The sequence below is a fragment of the Myxine glutinosa genome, chromosome 1 (assembly GCF_964187855.1).
Source record: "Myxine glutinosa chromosome 1, kmMyxGlut1.1, whole genome shotgun sequence".
In the NCBI taxonomy this organism is placed as follows: domain Eukaryota; kingdom Metazoa; phylum Chordata; class Myxini; order Myxiniformes; family Myxinidae; genus Myxine; species Myxine glutinosa.
In genome coordinates this window covers 63653852-63681808 of record NC_136261.1, presented here as the reverse complement: position 1 = coordinate 63681808, position 27957 = coordinate 63653852, and the positions used below count along the sequence as shown (strand labels likewise).

General features: G+C 42.1%; 1 protein-coding gene across 4 annotated transcripts in view; it reads left to right on the top strand.

The window, feature by feature from the left end:
* ANKRD13C (ankyrin repeat domain 13C) overlaps positions 1 to 27957 on the top strand; it is a 122408-nt gene that overhangs the window by 76058 nt on the left and 18393 nt on the right. For 3 of the 4 annotated variants that reach the window (XM_068103564.2, XM_068103567.2, XM_068103565.2), the window contains 7 exons: positions 6905 to 6971; positions 7270 to 7408; positions 12518 to 12649; positions 13210 to 13374; positions 16237 to 16316; positions 18283 to 18381; positions 18563 to 18663. In XM_068103564.2, coding sequence (XP_067959665.1) covers positions 6905 to 6971; positions 7270 to 7408; positions 12518 to 12649; positions 13210 to 13374; positions 16237 to 16316; positions 18283 to 18381; positions 18563 to 18663 — 783 coding nt within the window. The remainder of the gene's footprint in view (positions 1 to 6904; positions 6972 to 7269; positions 7409 to 12517; positions 12650 to 13209; positions 13375 to 16236; positions 16317 to 18282; positions 18382 to 18562; positions 18664 to 27957) is intronic. The other variant, XR_010982474.2, reaches the window with a different exon arrangement.

The window sequence follows — 27957 nt, the reverse complement described above, 5'->3', positions numbered from 1 at the left end:
GTAGGGGTGCTACACAGCAGATAGCAGAGCATGTCATCCTTTAGAGTTTAGAGGGACCATTAAGTCAGTTGTTCTGTGTTGATTGATGTTGTGTTGATGCAAAACATTGATAAGTTGTGTTTATGCAAAACATCTAACCTTTGGTCTGATGCGATAGTACAGATGTAGCTGTTTATCTTTGATCTGTCTATTCTGTGTTCGATTCTCGACTTGACTATGAAATTCTGGATTGGTGCCTCGAAGGCACTGTGTTTGCATCACAAAGTGCACCATCCCTCAGAGGGATGTCAAACTGGATGTCCAGTGTGGTAAAATATGAAGAAGAGGATTCGACTGGAATAGCCTTGAGAAGGGTAGATAACGGGTTGGAGTGGGAAGGAGGAGATTTGGTTTCGTATCTGTCTTTTGTGAGCGGACGCTCGAGAAAGGTATGACAGGGAATGAATTATTTGCTTGCTTATGAACAATGAAATGCTAATAGAATTTGCTGGTAGAACTTTGCTGTAGTTCTGATATTATTCTTTGTTCTGTGCATATAGGGTATGTGGAGATAGATTTCAATAAACTGTTATGAAATCAACTTGAGACCTCGTTTCCAGATATGAGGCTTTATTGAAATTATCTCGTTAGCTACCAAGTTCACCACACAGAATCCTTTGGAGCTTTACCATAGAGCCGCAGAGGCCATGTACACACGTTGAGTGGCGGCACAGTGGACCAAGGACCATGCTAACATTAGGTGGTGGACATTATAGATCCCATGGTGTCTTTCATGGAGAGTTGGCCAGTTATAGCAGGCACACTGGCCAATGTCAGGCCTGGCCATGAGTTTCTGAAAGCCTTGCATCAAAAACCTTCCCCGGCTGACCCTACAAGGAGGTGGGAGTAATTGGAGTCCTTAAAGAAGTAGACGTAGTTGTAGAAAACGTCACACATTATTGTGATGAAAATTGTGTTTTTGTTTAATAAGTACTTTTTCATTATCTGCTTGCTGTGTTTTTCTTGAAATGGGATTTCAACTGCTACATTACCACTGTTGTTTAGATGTAGTTAGTAATTTAGCATTTTCCAATGCTGGTGCGTAAAGTTGAGAATATATTTGCATAATTTCGAGTTTCGGATTATAATTGGCCAGTCACGGAGGTGTGCGTGAATTGTACTGTTGTATTTTGTACCCGGAACAAAGAACAAAAGATTACCATGCACACTCCACATTAGTTAATTACCATGGTAACCACTTTCCGAGGTTTACTTAAAGATGACGTGGAGAGCTTGACAGTGGTCTGCATAACCCCAGAAACAATAAACTATGGAGTCATTGGCTGGGCCACAGACAATCAAATGGACAAGGCCCCAAATTGACTGGTGGATGGATATCGGAGTGGACAGATTCGCCGATTGTACTTTTGCGTTAGAAGCTTCCAGAGCTTGAGTGCCTATCGCAAAGGGCAGTGCGGAGAGATGTGTTTCCTTGAGCCGATGCAGTCGGAATCCATCAGTCACGCTTCAGGGTCAGCTGCAGGCAAGCCATATCCAGTGCTGGTTTTTCTGTGCTCTCCTTTTAGGGCATAGTTTACCGTTCCAAACACCCCGTGGGCCGTCTTGACGCGAGTCACGTGATGATATGGTTGGTTTTCAAGAATCGTATTTGTGGGGGAGATGGGAAATGAATGGGAAAAGGAGTTCATTAATAACGGGGCTTTGCACTATTGTGGGAGAAGAGTTAAAAATGTTATTCCCTCCTTTATCCGGTGAGGGCCCTACACACGTGTCCAGCTGTCCACGATCAGCCGCTTGTCTAAACCCGTCCCTAATTTATTCTCCCTTCTCTTATCTCCATTTGTGCTATCTTAAGATATCACGAGTATAGCACGAGTCACGAGATAGCACGTCCTAGCACGAGTTTCATTTTTTTGGGGGCCATGGCCGGTTTTTGTATTTGCTCAAGGTAGCTAAGACTCAAAGAAAAGTTGTAGTTGGTGCCAAAGCCTAAAGCCTAATTTATTCTCCCTTCTCTTGTCTCCATTTGTGCTATCTTAAGATAGCACGAGTTCAGCACGAGTCACGAGATAGCACGAGATAACACGTCCTAGCACGAGTTTCATTTTTTTGGGGGCCATGGCCGGTTTTTGTATTTGCTCATGGTAGCTAAGACTCAAAGAAAAGTTGTAGTTGGTGCCAAAGTGTTTTTTTACGAGAAAAGTTTAACGGCTTCAAGAAGTTTAGAACCACCTTTAGAGGCCATTTTCCCCCGCAGAGCAGGGGTTGTCCTTTTTTCGGGCACCGTGGTCACCTTTTTGAAGCAATGTTTTATGGCTGGATGCCCTTCCTGCCGCCATCCCTGTTAGTCACCTCTTGCGACACACAGGGAATTACCAGTGAACTGGTACTCAATTTGCCGACCTCGGAAGGATGACAGGCTGAGTCAACCCCCCTGGCGTTAAGGGGGCATTATACCATTGAAGGCAAAAAAAAAACATTTTTTTACAAATATACAAATGCATCAATTAAAATGTTTGTTTCCTAGTATTGTATATATGTACCAAGTTTGAACGTAAATGGACTTGTCATAGAGAAGATATAAGCTGTAAAGTGGTAATTCATCATTTGTATGCATCTGGTTACCATGGTAACCATGCATAATATAATGCTATGTAATGTATACCAATGTAATGTTCATATATCAAGCAACATGTACATATATAGTTTTGCATATTTTCAATCAAGACATTTTATCAAAAAGTGCATTACTGTGATTCAGTGTTGTTTTTACTGTGTTCAGTGTAATGGGGAGCTTATATCTTCTCTATGACAAGTCCATTTACGTTCAAACTTGGTACATATATACAATACTAGGAAACAAACATTTTAATTGATGCATTTGTATATTTGTAAAAAAATGTTTTTTTTTTGCCTTCAATGGTATAATGCCCCCTTAATTCAGCGATCGACCGGGATTCAAACCCAGGATCCTCGGATCCAAAGCCGGGGGTATTATATGTAGATCAGTGACAAAAAAAATAATCTCAACGGAATCCATTTTAAATACAGGCTGTAACACAACAAAATGCAAAAAAATGTCAAGGGGTGTGAGTACTTTCTGAAGTTTTGAATAAGATGAATTCCACCTGCCTGGATGACTATTTGTTCATGATACCTGAATTTGAACGTTTTCAATTCTAGAAGCTCAGAGTTGCATTCCGGCCCTAAAGCGTGTGCATGATCGTGATAGATACACCATATACTTTAAGTATATGATTTCCTGCAGCAAACTTCAACAGCAATGACTAGAAATATACACACACGTAATTTATTTCTGAAATTTCCAAAACACAAAATTATTTGAGCTTTAGTATGTACGTTCTCACATAATCGTACATACAACACGTACAGTATTTCGATTGTGCATCAAACGACGTTGTGCTGATTTTATTGCATTTCATGCAGAACGGACATCCAGCTACCGTTACACAGATTCCGTTTTTAACAGAATTCTTTTTCGCTTCTATTTTTTTTTGGGGGGATATTTCTTGGCAAACACTAACAACTTCATTTCCATTAACTTCTGTTTTGTAGAACTTCTATGCTGCACTATCTTCTGAAAAAGATCGATGGCCATTCGCGCAAATGATGTGAAATGATGCCTGCTGGATCCCACCCAGTACCCCTTGAGACATGTCGGCTGCAAAACAAGCATCCATAAATTGCACAACAATCAGATGCTGGCTACTTCCCAGTTACAGAATACCAATTGTGTGATCTCAGCCATCCCCATAGATCATGCACACAAACAGAATAACGCCTGTGTCGAGGGAGATTGGGGGCGGCGAGGGGTGTTTCGGCTGACGGGTAATCCAAGTGCCCATCGACGATGCATGTTTGCTGGGCAAGAGCTTTCCCGCAGTTCGTGGGGGAATTTGAAAATGCACAACAGAACAAGGACGGATACATGGGCATGCTTCATCACGAATGAGGATCAAGTGTGCAGAAATAATTTCCAAAATATGTCTGCTCAATCATGACCATGATTGAGGAGCTTTGAAACCCTTTAGAAGAGGACAGTAAGTGAACACTGGCCCTCAATACCAAGGGGATTGCAGACTCTTTCTTTAGTACAGACTGTTCGAAATGCACAGAACATGGGCCAAGACCAGTTTGATGTCTTCGTGAGAGAGCAAGTTGTAGAAAAAAAACCATGCAAATCGATTATTTATTGCTCACAATGAACTACCCTTGCTTGTGAACTGTGAACCATAGCAAATGATAGATTACCTCAATGAAGCGTGGTTTGGAACCCATTTTCACAAATGTACAGGTAGTGGACCAAAAAAATAGAAACAGCTGGGTAAATGAAGGACCCCAAGCAACGGTTTCCACACAGGGTGTGGCCTATGTGTTAATTAAGCAAATAACATCCCAGCAAGATCCGGGTCATCTTACTATAATTCACAAAATGTCCATTCGAAGGTACCACAAAAACAGCTCAACCGATCGCAACGATATTTTGGGTGGGTATTCCTGGGACCCCTGGGAGTAAAATAGGCTACAATGTTTTTCCAATTTTTCCAAGTTTTCCAATTTTCCAGTTTTTCCAAACACGATGGAATAATATTTATCAATATGAACAGTGATGTGGCTTTTGTTGAAATTCTACAAATACTGTTTATTCTACGTACCAGGAGAGAGTAGATCGACTCCTGACGAACTCCTCCTATATAAACGTGTGGCTCCAAAGTAACATTGTGTGCAAAGCGACTGAGAAACAGGTGTAGCGGCCGCTACTGTGTTACAGATTCGACGCGCACTCTTCACACATAAACGTGCGACTGAGAAAGACGTGTAGCGGCCGCTTCCGTTTTGCAGAATTCAATCTTTTTCAAAATGGGCGCCATGTACTGTTTAGATTTTGATGATTTGCGTGTGATATGATTCAACGAATGTTGATATGAATCGTTTAAAATAAAAAAGCCTTCAATTTCTGATATTTTGCCTTTTCATTTGGGCTTCCCAATTGAAACCCCACCCATAGGGCGGGTTCCGTTGCTAGTATATATAAATACTGCACAGGCCTGGTTGCTTATATTTATGGCCAGCATGGCTGCAATAGGAGAAAAACATTGCTTCAAAAAACACCTCCACCCACAGACATTTCTGAAATAGACGTGTGCACACACACACACACACACACACACACACACACACACACACACACACACACACAGACGCGCACACACACACACACACACACACACAGACACACACTTTTTTCCAGCAATCACTTTATGGTTATGGTCCTTTTATTGTCAATCACTTTGAGTCATTGATGCTTTCCAAGCAGTTTCTGAATATCTAAAGGTGAAGTGCTGAGATTCCATAAACGGTTGTCAGATGACTGTATTAAAGGGAATGAAAGTTGAAGTAACAGCACTTTAATAATAATGAGGAGTTCCCATACAAGGAACTTCAACACTGTAGGAGGCCATTGGGCCCATCAAGCATGTGCATTGCTTGTCAACCTATTGAAGGTGATCAGTGCTCTGTCCTTTTAAAATGCTGATCGTCAAGCAAGGAAGTTCATATAAAAGTCCTTGGTGTGTACCATTTTTGAAGTCTTTGGTATGACTCGGCCGTGGTCGGTTTCGAACCGCTCATCTTAGACTCAGAGGGTACACTCTAACCATTATACCACCAAGTCTCGTACCTGTTCCAGACTCGGAGGGGACACTCTAACCATTATTCTTGTGGAAAATGGCAGGGGCATAGAAAAGGCCACTTCTTATAAGGAAGGCTATGTGCCATGTGGCAAAGTATAGAAAAGAAGGGACATTCCATAGCTTGTAGATAATGTCAAACAATAGAAAATAAGGACATTCAAAAAAAATCGTGTGCATGCTGTACTACTCTTATGTTCTGAGGAGGAACCAAGTAATGCTCTAGAAATGTTCATATAAAGGTCAACCACTTTTTGTCAAATTTCTAAAATCCTCAATTTTTCATCGGATTGATTTGAAATTTGAATAGGATTTTCATATCAACTAACTAAATTCAACCACCAACTATTTTTGAGGTCAACATAGGCCAAAAGGTCAACATAGGCCACATTTCTAAAATTGTCAATTTTCATCCGATTAACTTAAAATTTGAAGACATTTGCATATTTGTTCACTAAATTCAACCACTAATTATTTTGAAGTCAAAAGGATGCTCTACTGAGTGCTCTTATACTTTGTTCTGTTTTGTAGCGCCCTTCTACTTTGTTCTTCTACTTTGCTACTTTGTTCTACAATACCCTTCTACTTTGTTCTGTTTTGCACCAAGTGTCACTCTAAATGATTTTTCATCTGTTTGTTTTTGAACAAAATATCTCAAAAAGCTGTGGACGGATTCGGACGAAATTTGGCAGAGTTGTAGCGTATGTGACGAGGACTGAATGATTAGATTCTGGTGAAGATCAAAATTCGGATCTGGCTCGTATAATTTTTTAAGTGATTCTTCACCATTGGGAGATCGGGCCAAAAACGATACATGGCAGGATATCTCAAGAAGCTATGGATCGATTTGGACGAAACTTGTTGGACAGGTTGTGTGTGTGACAAGGAAGAATCGATTGAATTTTGGTGAAGATCCGGATCCAGCTAGTCGAATTTTTTAAGTGATTCTTCACCATTGAGTGATATGGCCAAACAGGCGGAGGTATGCTTTCTACCGAGTGCCGTTCTAGTTGTACATGCATTAACCTGCAACCTGTAAACAAAAGTTCAGGTCAAATTTGAACAATCCTCATACTCCCCCTTCCCCTAATTGTATCATAGTATTAAATAGGAAAGAGGGAAACAAACAAAACGCCGTCACTTTCCATTAAACAACTATGTCTCATCGATCCTCCCCTACATGTTCCCTGCAGTACCTCTGGTGTCTCGTATGCTCCCCTCTGACACATGCAAGATTTACAAGCACGGCACGAACATCAGGTGATGTGTGATGGGGTGCAGGATCTGATATGCAGGCCTACCATTTTTCTCATCTCCAGGGGGCAGCCCACACGTTTGTAATGAAAAGGATTTATCATATTCTGAAATATCCATCAGTTGTTTGCGTGCAGGAGAAATAGAATTCCCAAGTCTGAACTGAGTACAAAATGATGTTTCACTTTCCTTAACGTGTTTTACTGAAGAAACTCATTTGTAATGACTGAATCTGGAGGCCTCAATCTGGCTCGTCTGTTTTCAGGTGCCATGTTTCTCAACGTGCAAATCTCTCCCTGTGCAGGCTCGACACGACTCTCATCGATTTCAATGACATGCGGTGGCAGCGTGGAGACATGAGTTTCATTTTCACTGGCGATCTCTCACCCTCGCTCACTGTCTTGGACAACGAGCAGAAAGTGTTCCAGCGAATATCACATAAGGTGTGCTTTGTTGTTTTGTACAAGTTCTTCTGCATTGATGCTCATGTTGCTTTTGGGGAACAGTAGTCTTCTTCTTTTTTCATTTGTACCATGTCATCACATGATTAGGTTTTGGTTCGAGATTGAACTCATTACCTGAAGCTTTTAATGGTGTCCAAAATGGACTTGTTCTGCGCTCTAACAAATGTCGTCCTTGTCACCTACCCAACTCATCCACCAAGTTTTGTCAACCCATGCACAATTCTTTGAAATATAATGCTATATATCATTTTTGGCCCCATCTCTCAATGATGAAATAGCACTTTTAACCCTTTGAGTACGGGATTTTTTTTTTTGATATAAATACCCCCGGTACGGGATTAATTTGGCATTTTGGTACGGGAATGCAACCGCATACTGACGATCTATTTATAGGTACAGTCGATGACGTGTAGTAACGTCATCAGTACACAAAACTTTTTCGCGGGTTGCGGCACTGGACATCATCCGTACTCAAAGGGTTAAAAGATTTCTTAAAAACCCTTATCGGTATCCAATCTTCACCAAAGCGGAATCAATTCTTCCTTGTCACACACCCAACATGTTCATCAAGTTTCGTTTGAATCCATCCATAACTCTGAGATACCATGCTCACAGACAAACAGGGGTGAAAACATAACCTCTGTTCACCGTTGATCCTGCAAACACTCATGTAACCTCCTTTTATCCCCACTGCTTGTAGGTACTTATCCCATTGTACTTTAAATCCATCCACTGTCTCTGCTCCCACCATCTTTACAGGGAGACAATTCCCTTCATTAACTGCTCAGAGTGAAAGCCGTAGCGCCATTTAACTCTCCTCTTCTTTACTCTTAGGCTGTGTTGTGGCCCCTGGGCCTGTCGCTGTCTATTCTGCAGACAAAATAAAATTCTGCACTTATTGTGTCTCTACCCTTCATTATCTAGTCGGGTCAATGTAAGGTTTGACCCCAAAAAAAATTATAATAAAGGTTTTTTTGTTTTAGGTGTATCATTAGGTTGTACTAGACCCCTGAAAAAAAGTTTACCAAAATTTGACTCCGGGAAAGTGGTTAATTAGCATATTTTCAAAATGGCACCCCCCCCAAATTTTCAATGTACAGGAAACTTTTTTATAATTCAAATTAGACCCTATAAATGTATTACAAATAGATAGAAACATGGTTGGTTTACATAATGAACACATCAGAAAACTTCTATGACGTCATTATGACGTCAATGATGACGACAATGAATAATACATGCATTTTTATCAACTTTTTTCAACAAATACACACTTTGTGAAATTTTTTTTTTGAAAATTTGATCTGCCTATACAATACAGTATTTTCTGAAAGGTCTGTGAATAATACATGGTTATTGGTAGTGACGTCATGACACCATGCAACCTAGGAACAAATCCCTGCATCACCGTATGACCATATGAAGGGAAATATCATGTCAGCTGGTTGTCCTTACATAAATAGGCAATGAAATCAAACTCGTCCATAACACACTGAATGTCAGAAACCACTAAGAGCCTTTAAGTTATGACTGTCACATACCATTAGTCATCATCGTCACTGTCTTCTGTGTCATCTTGATCCATTGGACGAACGTTGTTTGGGTTTTCACAGGATTCAAGTTGGCATTCTCCACAAGCAGAGGTGCAAGGTAAACCGTACCTCCTACATGTACAGCGCTGTGTTGTGCAAGCGGTCGTGCAATTGCAATGCACAATCTTTAACAAATTGTCCGGCGCTTCACTCATCCCACTTCCCCGTGTCAAGCCACCGGTTGACTTTAGCGAGCGCATCAAGGTCTGCTCAATCACAAGGTCGGAACCCAGGCCAGCCCAGAATTTGTCTGAACGCCTGATTACATGGAATCCATCTTGAAATTTCCTGAATACAGCAGGATCCTTTGTTTCAAGGTTTTGCATGTTTTGCAAGTACAAGTGTGCTGATTTTAGGTAATTGTAGTGTCCTGTTGCAGCAAATATTGGCAAACATTCGGCAACAGCACTAAGATGTCTTTCCCATGAGCCCATTCGATCTGCCATCAAAAGCATTCTTGCACTTTTTACCATGTTCATGTAAGCAACCCAAAGCTTACTTGTCCTGGATTGGTCAGACAACTCAAGTTTCTTTTTGTCAAGTGTTTGCTGAAGTTTTGCGTTTTTCTCCGAGGTAGCTACTGTTTCTAATGTGGTCTTGCCTTCTAACAACGAGTTGTACATGTCCTCACACGTCTTCACTGAATTAGCGAACTCGGGATCGCTTTCCATCATTTCACAGACCAGCATTCCATTCAAGCATTTTTCAACCAAGAGATGGCCCCGCAATGCTCTCTGCACAGCTTTACCACCAATCATATGCTTTACTGCATTGTCACCATAAACAGTTTCGAGGCTGTCCGTCAGACCCGAACCTTGCATAAGTGTGCCAATAGCACCGAGCACGTTCATCAACGTATGGAAACTTCCTAACATCAACGTAATGTTCTTCAGGTGGCTCCACTCTGGTGAATTGTAGATTATTTCCGAGGCCTTAAAGAACAAGGGTTGGTCGAATGTCACGATTGGCGCAATCTTGTGTTTCGCTGCTAGGTCACAAATGAAACTAAGTGTGGAGAGTATGCAAGTTGGCTCACTTGGATACATGTCGATCATTGGTAGGAATGTGACAGATGATTTTCCAGGGTGGTCAGATACGCTATGAACTATGTTCATCATTCCCTGCCAGTTGGGTGTGTCCATGTGGAAACAGAATGAGAGCTCCCATAGAATGTCTACAACTGGGACAGGACAGTGAAGTTCTGGAAGTTTTTCAAACATAATGTTACGACGTGCAAATGTGGAGAAGCGATAATCAATGATATCAACCCGTGACATTTCTTTCACATTCAATTTGGAAACGTTTTTCCTGTTGACAACATGGGTTGTCACCTGTCCTGGTGTTGTTGCTGCCACCATTCCCATTCCATGGAAGGTTCCTTTTCCATCCAGAGTTATGATATTGTGGTCAACATTATCAGCAGCGAATAATACTGTACCAGATGATCCTTTCCCAAGTAACTCTGGTGCAACCACATCAGCAGCATTTTGCAAGAATCTCTGCACCTCCCCATAAGAAGAGCTAAACCCCATCACAGACAAGGTGTCAATGAGAAATCGTGACTTATAGACATGGTGTAGCTGAGTAGCAAGTCCTATTTGAAGTGGCACTACAAGTGCCCGCGGGTGAACACCTTGTATTATTGACTGCCCGATAGCAGCAACTTTTTCATCTTTATCTGTCCCCACAAACAGTTTATTCAACATGGTACGCAGTGAAATCGGCAAGTAATCTAATGTAGTGTCTAGTTTGAGGCTCTGCGAAGAAGGATATCGATCAGTGACTGATGGGATTTCAGTCTTGATATCGCACTTCAGGAGCTTGGCAGCTGTAGCAATGATTGCACGTTTCTGACTTTCGGAATCACCATCTTTTGAAGTCTCGAAATAGGTACGAAGTATTTTTGCAGTTTTCCCCCTCATCGTCACTATATCCTGAAGCCCTTCTACTTCCGCTATGCATATAGAATCATTGTAGCGTTCTATCAGTTTTTGCTTCAAATATTGACTTCCATATGGCACAGAGTCTTCTTCAAGTAAGTATTCACCCATTTTGCTCACAAGTTCAGATATCGTAATTTGTTCTTCATCATTGCTTTCCAAATATTCACAAACTGTCACAAATGCTTGTCGCTGGTCCTCGTTTGTGGGCCGCCCGATGTGTTTTGGTTTTTGCACTGCCTCTGATCGAAACTGGTCTGGCATTTCCTGCCCCAATCGAAAGTAGGTATTGCAGCGTTTATGGTAAACACAGTCAGAAGCTTGCAAATTTGTACCAAGATATTCAATTCGACCCTGAACAATATGCGCCCAATCATCGTGTCTTTCTTTGCAATGTTTAACTATCGTCTGAGGGAAACAGTCAGTGAGAATCTTACCGGCACTTTCATCATGTCCATGAGTACCCTTAGAAATTTCATGGCCACAGAAGAGGCAGTCCTTTTTAGGGTCATATGGCCCTAAGCTAATACGGCGGCTCTTCTTCTTTACAGGTGATGATGATTCAGAAGAACGTTTTAAAGCCTGTTTGATTGCTTTTTCATTTGTCCACGAGGATCGACATTTCTTGTGTACTCGTTGGTTTGGTCTTGCGACAACATCATCACAACCCCTTTCTTGGCTTGATTTGTTGATTTTTTCAACACCCTTCCTTGAAAGTTTGGAAACATCAGTGTCCTTGGCGTCTTCCAAACTCGCTTTGCAAATTGGGCAGACGTCTTCGTCAAGCTCTCCGTTATCCATTTTCAAATCCTGAAACAAAAAATATTTATTTAAGTCTTGGTAGTAAGGAAAAACAGTAATGATTCATGATATCATATGACGTAATTGAGACAGCAACGTCATTATGACGTCACAATGACGTCATAGAAATTTTCTGATGTGTTCATTAGGTAAAGCAACCATGTTTCTATCTATTTGTAATACATTTATAGGGTCTAAATTGAACAAGAAATTTTTTTCCTGTACATTGAAAATTTTGGGGGTGCCATTTTGAAAATATGCTAATTAACCACTTTCCCGGAGTCAAATTTTGGTAAACTTTTTTTCAGGGGTCTAGTACAACCTAATGATACACCTAAAACAAAAAAACCTTTATTATAATTTTTTTTGGGGTTAGGCCCTTATTTTTCATATATTGACCCGTCTAATCTTAAACATCTCAATCGAATCTCCTTGCCACACCTACTCTCTAAAAGTCCTTTCTCCTTCGGCCACTCCTCATAGCCTAGTCTAGCTAGCCTTGGAATCAATCTAGTTGCTCTAAGTTACCCCCTCCCTATGGCAACTATGTCCATCCTTGTTTGGAAACTTGATGAAAATCTTACATTTTATGAATGTCCTTCATTATTGGACTTTCATATTCTAAACAACCAAAATCTTACTTTTAGAATGAAAATTGAAATGTGAAAATGATAGGAATCCCCTCCCCCACCCCCAGATCCAGCTATATATGTTGCCGTAACAGTATAACATATCCATGCGTACTTCTTCACCAGGAGTCAGAGATGGAGACTGAGGAAGAGGTTGACATCCTGATGAGCAGTGACATCGTTGCTGCAACAATGTCCACCAAATCCATTGGCTTTATGCGCACGCAGACCGGTTGGCTCTTCAAGGAGGACAAAACGGTAGGTGAGGACCCTTAGTGGGCCTGTATCGTTGTCTCAAATTAAATAGTGTAAATGTACTCGGGTCTGAGAAATTTGGATCGTTGTCATGGTGATTCAGATACCCATTGAGACATGACTGGGTTTCTAAGTTCATGCCACTTGCATCGGTAAGATGAGAGCATAGAAGTGGAAGGGGCTTGTTTTTGAGAACGAGATTCTTTGGCAATTGCTCAGCAGTGAGACCTGCTTCCCTTCCATATGGTTTTTCTGGCAAACCATTTTGGCTGCCCTTGAGATGCACGACAATCTTGGGAAGAAATTGCAGAGCTAATCTGGAGCCAGTTGGGAATGTTTACTTTCTCTGCTAAGGGTTTTATTTAGTACAATTATACATGCATTTGGATTCTAGCAAAGTTTGAGGGATTTTTGTTTTTTTGACTCTTTTTTGACTAATTTGACTTTTTTGACTCTTTTTCTTTTTCTTTTTTTTCTTTTTTTTAAACTTTCTTCAGTTTTTTTGATTTTTGTTTTTTTTGACTGTAAGCATGAACAAAAACTGACTGGTCATCTAACCCCAGGAGAGGGTGGGAACCTTCCTCGCGGATTTTTACTCCATCTCGGGCCTCGTGCTGGAGTCTCGCAAGCGCCGTGAGCATCTTACAGAAGAAGACATCCAGAGGAACAAGGCGCTAATGGAGAGCATCAGCAAAGGTGGAAACGTCATAGCTGACCCGAGCTTTGAGGTGCGTTTGAGAGCTCTTATCGATCCTCCCCATAATTGCAGAAACCAAAATTCACTTTTTCCCTGCAGTGATGAAGGCTCGTGGAGAAGCTTAAATATATTATTACATGTAGTACGAGGAACTTGAGAGCCATTATTGTACTTTAATAGGAATCACTGTTGCACAATTTGGCAATGGACAACTCAATCAAGTTCTGAAAATACCAATGGGATATACACGTGAGGTCACCAGTCTGCCTGAAAAAAAACCCAGCACATGCTATATTTGCCAACATAATGAATATGTCATTAACCACAATGATACAGTGTGCTTTGAACATTTCTTCTTCTTCTATATATATATAAAAGAAAGTTTTTGTTTGTTTGTTTGTTTGTTTGTCTGCACGCGCTAATCTCCTGAACGGTGAAAGATAGGAGGAAACCTCTGAAACAAAAAATGTCGGGACGGGCCCCGGGAAGGTTATGGGCTAGGTGGCGAGGCCGGTCGAGGCCCGCCTCGGCCAGGCTTGGCCCATTTCGCAATTAAAAGCTGAGCTGGATTATAGTAGTCAATCTTCTACGGCCACGAGTAAAAGCTGAATTATAGTAGTAAATTCATTCAAAAATAACTTAAAATGTTGGGACGGGCCCTGGGAAGGTTATAGGCTAGGTGGCGAGGCCGGTCGAGGCCCACCCACCTCGGCTGGGCTGGGCCCATTTCGCAATTAAAAGCTGAGCTGAATTATAATAGTCAATCCTCTACGGCCACGAGTAAAAGCTGAATTAAAGTAGTAAATTCATTGGGCTAAATGGTAAGTTTAGCTGGTTATTGGCTAACCAATAATAATATATATATATATATATATATATACGTTCCTGGAAATTCCCCCGAATTGTGAAACCACAAATAGCGGGGCATTGTTTCAATGGAAAAACGGGGGATAGGTTCCTGAGTCGCCAAAATCCGTGAATGGTGAGGAAAATCCTGAGAATGTCGAGGATAATCTGCGAAGGTATGCTGCAGCATCTATCTATAATTCCAGTAATCTCTGTGTGTATGTATGTATGTATGTATGTATGTATGTATGTATGTATGTATGTCTGTATGTCTGTGACCGCTGTTTCTCGACAACCACGGGTCCGATATACTTTAAACTTGCCAGGTATATTGCTGGGGACCCGAGGATGTGCCTTTTCAAGGTTTCATATTAATCGGACAAGTAGTTACCGAGCTATGTCCAAAAAACGATTCAACCAATCAGAGAGCAGCGAGCTATCACGTGTGCCGAACGTGGCGAACAGACTCTGCCTCGGACGGCACATTTGAGAGCGTATTCATTTATTTCACGTTGGCAAACTATGTTGGCGTTAAACTATGTTTTACAACTAATTAAAACTAATTTGCGATTCATTCGCTTTCCTGCGCGTTTGTGCACGCGATGGCGATTTCTTTACCAAACTCCGCAAGCCGTTCGCTTTGGACCAAACCATTTCATGTAAATAGAGGGGGGGGGATTGTCACTGTACTCGCAAGCCGTTCGCTTTGGACCAAACCATTTCATGTAAATAGAGGGGGGGGATTGTCACCGTACTCGCAAGCCGTTCGCTTTGGACCAAACCATTTCATGTAAATAGAGGGGGGGGATTGTCACCGTACTCGCAAGCCGTTCGCTTTGGACCAAACCATTTCATGTAAATAGAGGGGGGGGATATAATTTTAGATATACTATATATAGTACGGGCATGCCCTAGTTGTTTCAATGGGGAAAAGGGGGATACATTATAGGTTCCTGGTGGTCCCTAATTCATAGAGGAATTTTTTTTTTTAAAGTTTAAAATGTTTTTGACCGCAAATGCACATAATTACGGTTTCATTAAAAAAATGCTTACAAATTTTTTTTTTTAAACGCCACCAGGTACCATTTCTGATTTATTGAAGGAATTCGCTTACAGTTTATTAAAAGTGCTTAACCAGCTTAACCACACCACACCGTGAAACGAAAAAACCACAACACCATCATGTTCGCGGCTTGTAGAAGATGTTTTTTTGCGTATGTCCAGCTGCTTTATGCATGGCTGGTGAAAGATGGCTTTTATACATGTGATGTGTCAAGCTAGCTGCTTGAGAAGTTATTTATTTTATTTTTATTTTTTTTGCACCCCTGAAAAACTATGAATTCGCGGAGCACGGCCGCGAATAGGAATAAAAACTGCGACTTTGCGGGACACTTTTCCACGAATATAGAAACGGGTCGCATTTTATCACCCGCGAATACGCGGAACCGTGAATAGCGGTGTCCGGCTGTATATTAAAGGTAAGCCATTGCCAAATCAATGGGTCATGAGGATTGGTATTTTGGTGATTGAGCAAGACCTATAGTGTCATTCACTACCATCAGTCATGGCTTTCTTAATAATCTTTATTGGATATTGGAGGCGAACTATCCATCTTTAAAGGGGCTTGTGCTACCGTTGTTGGATATGGGGGTAGGTGTGGAGGCCGAAGAAGCGAAGATCTCAGGTCTGAATTGTAACAATTATGTTCTTGCATTGACATTGGAACTTTTCCTTGTCGTTATACAATTAAACCAAGACCGGGCCTATTGAGGTAAGTTTGTCATGACTTCTTCAGGAAATTTGGGAAAAATCTCTGGTAGCATTCATAAGAGTACATCGTTGTACTCGTATCATGGCCATGTAGACCTTTGCAGCTAAATTAAACATGATTGAGATATTGATAAAATGGGATTTAGGATACAAAATAAGAAGTGTATCAAATGTCTTCTTCCTGTGTCTAAGAATCCATATTTCTTCTTGAGTGTCCTCCATTTTGTGTAACCGATTTTCCTCATTCCATACATCACAACAATCACCTTTTACACAGCCCATCCGGAGGGAGTCTCTGCCACCTCCACAGCCGAACACCATCAGCTGGGAGGAGTACATCAGCGCTGAGGCAGGAAAGTAAGAAAAATGGCCAAAAAGTATTCAAATTTTATTTTATGAACATTTCCATCTTATTCAGTTCTAGAGTTAAGATCTATTTATTTATTAAATAGGTAACTTGATGATATTACTGTAATTACAGGAAAGTCAATAGAACCTCACTGATACTAGGTTATATTGACTTTTTCAAGAAATGTTTTGGAATGTTGCCAATAACATTACAAAGTTTAAAAACTCTGGATTAACCTGAAAATATAATTTGATTTGTAAACTTTCTTTGGTCCAGCCCCAAAGAAAAATGTTGCATGGTGTTAGGTCTTGACTTCATGGAAGCCATTCTGTAGGCTCTCGACGGCCGATTCACCATCCAGGAAAATGGTTATGAAGCCAGGATGCTACTGTTAGAACAAAATATAGAGGAGCACCATCTTGCATAAAAAGCAGTTCTTCAGCATTTTCCCACTGAGAAATGGTAGGCCAAACAAAAAATTCAAGCATTTCCAAGTATTGCTCACCAAATCAGTGGGACATGAGGATCAGTATTTTGGTGGCTGAGCAGACCTATAGTGGCCTTCAGCACCATCAGGCATTGGTCATGGCTTTTGTTATATCACTCATAGGATTTGTTCACTTATAGGATTTGTCCGACTCTTCTGTCCCCCTTTTCCCTCTTGGCTGTTCCCTCTTCCATTTTGATCCCTGTGTCAGTGGTGATGGTGCTGTCTGTGTCAAGAACTCCATTCTGTTTATGTATACCTAATGCTTACACTAAACCCTCCTAGCCCACTGGAATACCACTGCTTATGAATTCCTCCCCACAACCACCTAATGTTTATCTGTGTGGTTCATGATATGTTTATCTCTTTCCAATAACATAGGTTAACTAGGAACCAGCTATCCTCAATTGTTCTTAATCGTCTGTGGTGACTTCAACTTCCACCTTGTTGGCTGGCTGACTGGGTTTCGGCTCAGCAACGACCAGACATGGCATTGCAGCCCATGGGTCGGACCTAATCTGTAAACTTTCCAACCCACATCTCAAGTAATGGTATATTCTCCGTTTTGGAACTGGCAATGTCAAATTTCAAATGCAACCTCTTCTGTTCCTCCTCTGTCCTTCTTGGCTTCTCTGACCATGTTCTTGTCAATATTCATATCTCTGGCTATAATTCAAGAACAACTTTAATGCCACAGAACCTGGTCATTCGAGCAGAGCAACTGGCAGGGACTGCAATCTGCCCTCTCCGAAAGGATGACGACTCCATCTCTTCCTTTTGAATACCCTCTCACACATGTCCAGACTTTTGTCAGCTTGTGATCTTGGTCTCTTTTGACCACTTAAAGAATGTCTGGGTCGCATTAAGTTTACAAATGATGAAGACATCAAAGCAAGGGCCTTAAATTGGCTGGATACTCATCCCAAATAATTATATGCAGATGACCTCAAAGATTGATCAATATTGAAGGGACAAGCATATATATGTAGCAGGGGTATACCCTTGAGAAATTTGTGAAGTTTTATAATCTCTGTACTTTTTCTATTTAATCGAATAAAAGGTCTAGGGTGTGTGTTTTACCAATTCCATGGTGATTCCTTGAGGAAATCTGGATATTTTGTCATGCAATGGCAAGGCATTCGTACATTGTCATTTTGTGTCGCTGAGAAGCGCAGTTGCAGAGTGAATGATTAAAGGAGTGGGTTTGACTAAATCGTAACCACCCTGTAAAGATGCAGCTGGTTTGTGTTTTGAATCTGTTGTCTGTCTCATGTTACTTTGGAATTTGTCGGGTGAGTCATCTAGGCTTCTCTCTCTTAGTTTTGCTTTCAGTTTTGATTAAAGTTCCAGCCTGAATATGGTATATTCCCAAAGTAGGAGATGTTGGATATTTGTGCTTTTTTATTTCTGTTGAATTGAGACTTTTGGAGCTGTGAGCACAGGGTTGTGCGAGCCTCTGCCTACAGCACCGAGCATGATGTGTGCAGGGCCCCACATCTTGGGAGGGAACTCGTGTGCAAGGAAAGTCGAAAGAACTTCAGAGCAACGGTTGCCATGAGCCAAGAGTTCCCCCTCAGCATGGAAGTGTAAGCACTGCTGGGATAATTGCACTTCCCACCTTCTTGCCACCCATTCTCTTGTCCCATCACTTCTATTTAATCAACTCACGAAAGTTTATTATTATTGTTCTTTTATAATATTGTGTTATGTTACATTTCCTGCCCCAAACTCACTGTCTGCCCCTGCGTATGCTCAACTACCGCCCAGGATGCTGAATGTTTTGGAGATCGTGGCACCATTCAAGCACTTTAACAAGCTTCGTGAGTTTGTGCAGATGAAGCTGCCTCCAGGATTTCCTGTCAAACTCGGTGAGCAAGATGTGGAGCATGCAGCTTCCACATACTGGAAACTCTTGTGCAGACAACTACAAAAGAGAAGAGTGGGGAAGGGAGAAGGGAGATGAAGGATATTTTTAAGAATAGGAAGAAGGTTGTTTGTGGGACATTAATTGGAGTAAGAGGTTTGCAGTTAAAGGTGGGTTTTTTTTTCCTCCTCTTTTTGTGTATCCTTGTCACTGCCTTTTGTCACTTCGTCAGTGATATGTTGGTGAAAATTGGTTGTGGTTTAGATATTTGGAATACATAAACCATCCAATTTGGAATGTTCCCGATCACACCAACTCAACCGAGACATATTAACGCTCCAGCCGTGTAATCACCCCGGCAGTATGTATCGTCAATTTTGGCCTTGTTTAATTATGACACATGTCACCATGTAACAAACCAGCATTTCCACAATTTTTTTGGGTGAGATGTGCTGCCTTCCTAATTTTGGTAACCGCCTTTTCAAAATATGCTAATTTCATACTTGACATTTGCCACGATCCAGCTGAAATTGTATGATCAAGTTCACACATGAATTGGTAAGAAGCAAAATGGTGCTTGCTGAATGAAGAAGAGGACAGACATTAACTGTAGAATGATGGGAATTTTCATGTACAATATTATATTATTAAGTACCAATCCATAATACCCTTACTAACGCCTATTCATTCTTAGTTTCTTCAAATTGGAAATAGAGTAGTATCTTTTATATTTACGCTAAATGGAGGGAAAGTATAACCGAGGATGAATATGGTGGAATTTTGGTGGAGCTGATAATTTACCTATTGCATGGTTTGTTTCTAATGAGCTCAATATGAGGATGTTGCCAATAATATTGATATAATAATTCGCTTGTTTGTCCATCCGTCTATCTGTCTGCCTGTAATATTCCATTCCACCCATTGGATGGACAGTTCACCTGACTCAACATACAATTTATATTCGGAAGCAAAATCATACGGTGGACATGTTGGTACTTCCTGCTATGCGAAGTCAAAGACTTATTTGGAGCTTTCATATTCACGATCACCATGACCTCCCTATAAGTTTTCCCGTCATTGTGAAACCACCAAAGCGACAGTCAAACGGATTTGAGCCGATAGGCGTCACGGGCCTTGTGAAAATCCGCCACGGTGATCGAGGCAGTGGTCTGTTAAGTTGTATGCTTCCCAAATATAGTCACGTGAAAAAGTAAGTACACCCCATGTAAAGTTTTGACTTTTTCAACATATTTCAACATACAGCTATTTGATCTTCATTTCAACAATATTGAAAGATAAAGGTGATATAATATAACAAATATCATGAAACATTTACATTTTGTAGTCCATTGTACAATTTAACTAAACATAAATGCAAATTTCGCATGTGGAAAAAGTAAGTACACCCCTACATTTATCACTACTTCAAATACCTAAAATTACAATCAGGTGCACCAGCTCAGGTGCAAATGATTAGGACATCGTCAGAGAGGATCTTGGAGGAACCTGTCTTATTTAAACCTCAGACATTTAGTTTGGTTTGCTCTTTGTTGTTGAAGTGTGTGGCGTCACCATGCCTAGATCAAAAGAGCTCTCTGAGACCTTCAGAAAGAAGGTTATAGATGCCTACGAATCTGGGAAGGGATTTTAAAAGATCTCCAAACAATTTGAAATCAATCATTCGACTGTCCAAAAGATCATCTACAAGTGGAGAAGATTCCAAACAACTGCCAACTTGTTCAGGCCAGGCCACCCCAGCAAGTTCAGCCCGAGAGCAGACCGCAAGATGCTGAAAGAAGTCTCTTAAAAACCCCAGAATGTCATCACGGGACCTACAGGTAGCTCTTGCCACTGTTGATGTCAAAGTGCACGAGTCTACCATTAGAAAGAGGCTGCACAAATTTGATCTACATGGGAGGTGTGTCAGGAGGAAACCTTTGCTGTCCAGAAATAACATCTGGGTAAGACTAAAGTTTGCCAATGAACACCTAGGCAAAGACCAGCACTTCTGGAACAATGTGCTCTGGACAGATGAATCAAAGGTAGAGCTATTTGGCCACAGTACCAGAAGACATGTTTGGCGAAAACCAAAGACAGCATTTGACCACAAGAACCTGATACCAACTGTAAAGCATGGTGGTGGAAATATTATGGTTTGGGGCAGCTTTGCTGCATCAGGGCTTGGGCAGCTCACCATCATATAATCCACTATGAATTCTTCATTGTACCAGAGGGTGCTTGAGGATAATGTGAGGCCATCTGTCGGAAAGTTGAAGCTCAACCGAAGGTGGACCTTGCAACATGACAATGACCCTAAACATACCAGTAAATCCACCAAGGAATGGCTGAAAAGAAAGAAATGGAGGGTTCTGGAATGGCCAAGTCAAAGCCTGGATCTAAATCCCATCGAGATGTTGTGGGGGGATTTGAAACGAGCTGTGCATGCAAGAAACCCCTCAAACATCGCACAGCTGAAAGAATTCTGCATGGAGGAGTGTGCAAATTTCTCCCAGCCGATGTCAGAAACTGGTAGACAGTTATAAGAAACTCCTACTTGAGGTTGTTTATGCCAATGGGGGCAATACCACCTATTAGAGCCAAGGGTGTACTTCCTTTTTCCACATGCGAAATTTGCTTTTATGTTTATTTAAATTATACAATGGACTACAAAATGTAAATGTTTTTGATATTTGTTATATTATATCACCTTTATCTATCAATATTGTTGAAATGAAGATCAAATAGCTGAATGTTGAAATATGTTGAAAAAGTCAAAACTTTACATGGGGTGTACTTACTTTTTCACGTGACTGTAACTATGTGGCGTTCTCTCAAGTAGGGCTTAAACCCATGTCATTTCAAAGGTCTTTGTCTGAGGTCATTATTTACTTTTTAACGGTGTATATATGCAGCAGAAAGAAGATAATTGTTTTTGGGTTGTTCTTTTCTTATCTATCTCGTGGGATTATGAGTTGAACAGGCGGCCATGATGGTCCATGACCTGCTCATGATCATATATCCTTTCCAAATATCTCGCGGGATTGAGGTGAACAGGCGACCGTGACGGGCCATGACCTGCTCATGATCACATATCTTTTCCACATACCTCACGGGATTTGAGTTGGAGAGGCGACCGTGACAGATGGTGAAGGGTTTGAAGGCTTGAAGTGGGAGGGGATTTTGACACCATAGGGTTAGGAGGTGGAGGGTGAGGACTTTGGGGTTATGAGGCAAGGGTTTAGGACTTGAAGTCGCATTTTACATTACGTGGAATTTCCACGGGTCTCTGCTATTTAAACATAATAAAAAAGCATCCTTTCAGCATATAAAGGGTAAAGAACAGGTTAAGATAAGTGTGGAGCTATTGAGGAATATCACATGGAGATTATCTAGTGATGAAACTGAAATGGCACATTTATTAAATAGTTATTTTGTTTCCACATCTGCACAAGTTTTGTCAGTGGATTTGCAATAGCTCAGATAATAATCTATCTATGGCACGAGGAAGGACTTTTACAGGAGTTCCGAGTCGGAGTGGATGACGTTAAGAAGCAACTAGGAAAGATTAGACAAGATAGAGCTCCAGAGCCAGATAATATGCATCCAAGAATAGTGAGGGAGGTAGCAGAGCAGGTAAGCGAGATGTTAGCTGATATGTTGAACAACTCCGTGGAGTCGAGACAGGTTGGACCTCCGGTTCTTCCGGATGTCCGGTTCCGGTAACAACTCGCCGGTCCTCCGATTCAGGTTGCTTTAGCTCAGTGGTTCTCGAACTTTTTTGGACTACCGCCCCCTTCTGCCCTCTTGGACCGGCCCAATGCCCACCTTGTCCTATCGTTCGTGGTCGGACACCCAGAATTTATGTAGATAGGAAGCAAAAATAACAGAAGCCAAATATTTTCTGAATAATATTTTACTTTATTTTACTTTGCTTTTTATTTTATTTTGCACGACCTACAATGTTTCAGCAGAACAGGTCCAGGTGAGGCAAACTGGGAATCTGTTATCACAGGCCCAAATACCGTTAGTGTGAAGGGTGGGCCTGGTGACTCGCTGCGAGATTACGAACGTCTGGCTCCATCTCATTGAGGTAGAGACGCAGATCGCCCCTCTTGGTAATGTCAAGGCGGTTTCGATACTTGGTCAGCAGCACCATCACGGCGCTGAACCCTCTTTCAACGAGGTATGATGTGGGGAACGCCATCAGCAGCAGTTCTGCCTCTGTCCACATTGCGGGGTATTCGCCCCGCTCCAGAATCCAGAATTCGCGGTATTCATGCTGCGAGAATCTTGCCTTCGCCTCATCATCATTGTGGAGGTTCATAATTTCGTCCTGTAATTCGCGCTTCACATCTTGAATGTTACATTTGAATGGGTTGATCACTCATGCTGGCACCGACAGTTCTAGCATGTCTCTGAAATGCTGCTCCATATCTCCACAAATCTTCTCAAGGTGATTGCAATAAACGAGCGGCTCTTCGTCAGAAACAGCAGTTTCCTTTGCCAACTGGGGAAAGTGGTACATATCTCGGCGGCCGAGGGATTCCCTGTGCAGAGTCGCCTTGGTTACGAACGCGCCGATCACTTTCTTTGCTTTAATCAGCGTCATATGGTCACCCTGGAGTTGTTTGTTGACATCATTCAGTATACTGAGTATACTGGTGTTGGGCTCAGTATACTGAGTATACTGGTATTCAGTATACTGGTGTTGGGCTAGCGGCTAGGGGTGCCGGCTTAGGATCCTAGGATCCTGGGTTCGAATCCCGGTCAATCGCTGAATTAACACCAGGGGGGTTGACTCAGCCTGTCATCCTTCCGAGGTCGGCAAATTGAGTACCAGTTCACTGGTAATTCCCTGTTTGTCGTTAAAGGCGGCAAAAAGGGTTGGCGTCAGGAAGGGCATCCGGCCGTAAAACATTGCTTCAAAAAGGGGACCGAAAAACAACAACAACCACGGTTCCCGAAAAAGGCCAACCCCCGCTTTGCGGGGAAAAATGGCCTCTAAAGGTGGTTTTATTCAGTATACTGAATATGTCCGTGAGGTAAGCCACATCATGCTCAATCGCATTCACTTTCTCCAATAGCTCCGTATCAATTTCCGACAGAAACTCGACCACTGTTGAGAAGAGGGCATGGAAACGGGTCAAACAAGCACCTTTGGAGAACCATCGAACTTCGGTATGCAACAGGAGCTGCTCGAATGCCTCATCGTTCTCCTGGCAAAGCTGACGAAACAGCCGATCATGCAGAGATGACACCTTGATTTTATTCACTGCTTTGATTACTGTTTGGAGTGATGTATGAAGTCTGTTGCTGAGAGCTTTTGCTACAAGATGCTGGCGGTGCATGACACAGTGAATGGCACACGGACGGTACCTGGTTCTTCAGAAGAGCAATAAAACCACGCTGGCGGCCAACCATCGCTGGTGCCCCATCCGTCGTGCAAGCGAGAATGTTCTCCATCGGTATGTTCTTATCAGTGAAGTACTTCTCCAACGTTTGGAAGATGGAAGAACCCTTCGTATCGGTCTGGAGAGAGCGGGCAAACAACATTTCTTCCACCATTTCCTGATCACGGATGAAGCGAACGTAGCAGAGTAACAGAGCTTCACTGTCACGCAAAGTGGACTCATCCAGCTGGATGGCGACGTGTGTGCTTCTCAGCTCACTACACAGCTATCTTCTACATCTGATGACATTTCATCAATCCACCTGGCCACGGAATCATTGCTGAGCGCAATCGACGAGAGAACTGGATTCGGATCCTGGCCCATAACGGTTTTTATCACTTCCCCAACAGCTGGTTTGATCAACTGTTCGCCGATTGAATACGGTTTTCCAGATCTGGCGATGAGCAACGACAGCTTATACGATGCTTCCAGTCCTTTATCCACGAGCATTTGGCTGGCTTTGAACATCGTCGTTACCGTGGATCGCTTCTCAAATTTCTCTTTCAGCGATTGGAAATAGCTGACCTCTGTGCGAGCCTCATCACTGTGCTTTTTACTCAGGTGCTCGCTCAGTCGAGATGGTTTCATTGCTTCATTGGACAGCGTGATGCCACACAACAAACACATCGGTAACTGTTTGTTCGTCGGAGATATGGAATGAATCCATACTTGATGTATTCAATAGAATACTGACGACACTTTTTCTTTGAGGCCGACATCTTGAAACCGACCGGACGTGAAGCTTTTTTGAATAACGAAATCAACACGCCAAAATGTCGAAAGACTAACACTGACTGTTCATACCTTGCCCAATGTCTGTGCTGGCAAGGCCAGGCTGTAAAGTTGAACCAGGCACGTTGAATAGTCCAGCACGGATAGAGTGTATTATATCCCGCATAAAAAGATTCTTGCAAGCCGATTGGTTGAAATGGCACCACGTGACAAAAATTAGTGTTGTACTATTGGCTGCATCGGCGGCCAATAGTATTTCGCTGGTGTCATACACTATCATGTTTGTTGCGTGTGCATGTATGGACAAGAAAATACCTACTCGACATCAGCGAATATGTGATCATAAAAACCATGCGAAGGGGGAAAGAATGTGGTCGTTGATTGGATGGCCAATTTGCCGAATGGCGCCGGGTAACCTGTTCAGACTGCAGGAAGCCCAATGAACGCTCCAAATCGCCGCTGCTCCTCTAAATTGCCAGTGCCCCCCAAATCATTGCCAGCGGCCCCCTACCGCCCATGGACTCTCGAGCGCCCCCCTGAAAGTTCCCAGTGCCCACTGGGGGGCGGTAGGGACCACTTTGAGAACCTATACTTTAGCTCATGAGTGTGCCAATTTAGTCTATGCTGTTTTCCTCAAAGATAAATACTCCCTGTTGTTTTGTCGAGTTTCTAATGTTTATTTTGCTGTCTCTGTGTTTACTGTATGCTTCTAGTTCGGTTTTGTTTTAAAATTTGTGCAAATCTGTATGCATTCGTTGGACTTTTCATACTGGGTTATTTGAGGCCTACCAGTTTCCCTCATTGTGTCCATGATTGTTTTTATTTGTCCTTTCACTGTACTACTTTCAGTCCCTTTATTTACACCACTCTTTCCTGAAAGTCCTTGTAGTGTCCATGTTGTTTATCCCATGTATCCTGCCCCAACCCTCTCTCTTCCACAGATCTCCCGATGTTCTTGTTCTCTTCTGTTGTTGTGCTTCCCCCTCTTGTCTCCCATTCCCTTTATTATATGTTGTATGTGTTTGCTCTTACATGAACCAGAGGTTCATTTGATACAAAACAAACAACAGGTACCAGAGGATTGCAGAATAGCAAACATAATACCGTTATTTAAGAGAGGATCGAGAGGGCAATCCGGGAACTGTCCACTTGTTAGTTTAACCTCACTTGTGGAGATGTTTGAAATTTTAATTAGGGGTCGGAAGGTGAACCATTTAGATAAATATATAAATGAATTAAAGGTGGTCAGCATGGATTTGCTAAGTGGAGGTCATGATTAACAGTTATTGGAGTTATTTGGAGCAGTTTATGACTGGGGGATGAAGAAAGTGCAGTGGATGTAGTGAATCTAGATTTTCAGAAGGGATTTGATAAGGTACTACATAAGAGGTTAGATAAGGGACTGGCAGGAATGCCTGGAGGTACACACACTTGGCTCTAAGCTGTCTAGCCTGAGTTCGAATTTCGGCCCAGCTATAAACTGTCACTCTGTTGTTTCACAGACAGTGATTCAGCAATGTGTGTGCCTTCACTCGGATGGACGCTAAATGGGCGTCCCATCTGCTGACATTAATTTGTGGATGTTAAAGATTCAAGAGTGTCCTTTGCGAAGTGTGCGGAGCTATCACTGGCACCATGGCCAAATTCCACATTCCTGCCCGAACCTTAGTCAATCGTCAGACCTGGCCAGTCGTTTCATGAAAGGCCAAGTTTCCCCCGACTAAACCAACAAGAAAGTGGGCGTAACTGTCGTAATTGAGGAAGAAAAAGAGTGTCTCTCTCTGTCACTCTCTCGACCTATCTTCATCTAGAATACTGTGCAATGTTTTGGTCACCACTTCCATAGCTACCACAGAGGATTCAGTGTAGGGCTGGAATATCTATTTTAGAGCTAGCTAGATGAAGCTATGAGATGATATCCTAGAAGTTTGTGAAAATGTACTGTTGGTATACATTTTTAAGAAGGTTGACCACACACCATTTAACAAGTTGACAACTACCAGGTCATCACACACTTCAACATATCAGGAAAAAAATACAGACCTATCAGAAAAAGACAAGGGAATCAAGATTGGGTGATGTGGGCTGCCCTCTAACTCCATAGACAATGGCTGGAGATGTTTTACCTGGGATGCCCAAGAACCATCTTGAGCACCTCTGGGTAGGACAACATGAAGTACAACAGGTCCTGACTAAGACTAACTGGAATATATTAAGCAAACCCCTCAGGTGCCATCTTAATCATGTTTACTACATACCTGACTATCAAATACCCAAACAGCTACTCCTTGGCCATGTGAAGAGTGGTACTAGGCCAAGGTATGGAGTGGACATATGCAGTGAGGACCTGAAGGCCTAAGGGCTCAGGACTGATTTGGTTTGATGCCTGCCACGATTATTTGACCTGGAGAGTCCTGATAAAGTCAGAAACTAGCCATATCACCATTTCCATGCTTTAATATACATACAAAATATGTAGATGGGAGTGGTGTTCACAGGGAAAAGCTGAATGTACCTGCGGAGTCAGAGGAAAGATTTTCTGGAAGCAGTTGAAGCAGAAACATTGTGGCAGAAGGTGAAGACATGGCCAATTCTGAGGTCCCGATTCAAATGTATGGATCCCCATTCTCTTTAAGTATTTTTGATACTGCCCATGGGGTTGTCATCCACCTGAGGTATCAGAAGCGATGTCAGGGCATTAGCCCTGATCCTGCAGCTGATCATGTGGTGCCTTAGGCTACGCCGGTGACTGGAGACCTCGCTATTTTTCATGCCTCACGTCCTTAGGGTCCTCATGGTCTGGCGTATGGGCACAAACACCATGCAGATACTATCGTTAGTGACTTAAGGCCGTTTCCATTGTCTGCATACTCATGTGTTTCTACCATTGACAACCTGCTACCATCTATGGCTTGACTATGTCATGAGTCTCTTTCTATAACCGCCAACTTCCTCCTGCTGCCAACCCAAACTTCTTCCCCTATTTCACACGTCAAATTACATCGGAGAATCCTACAATTTTGGGTCCAACAATAATTTCCTTCATCTCACCGGATACCTCCATCGCTCCATACTTCTTGACAGAAGATTTTGGGTGTGTTTCCTGAATACATCTT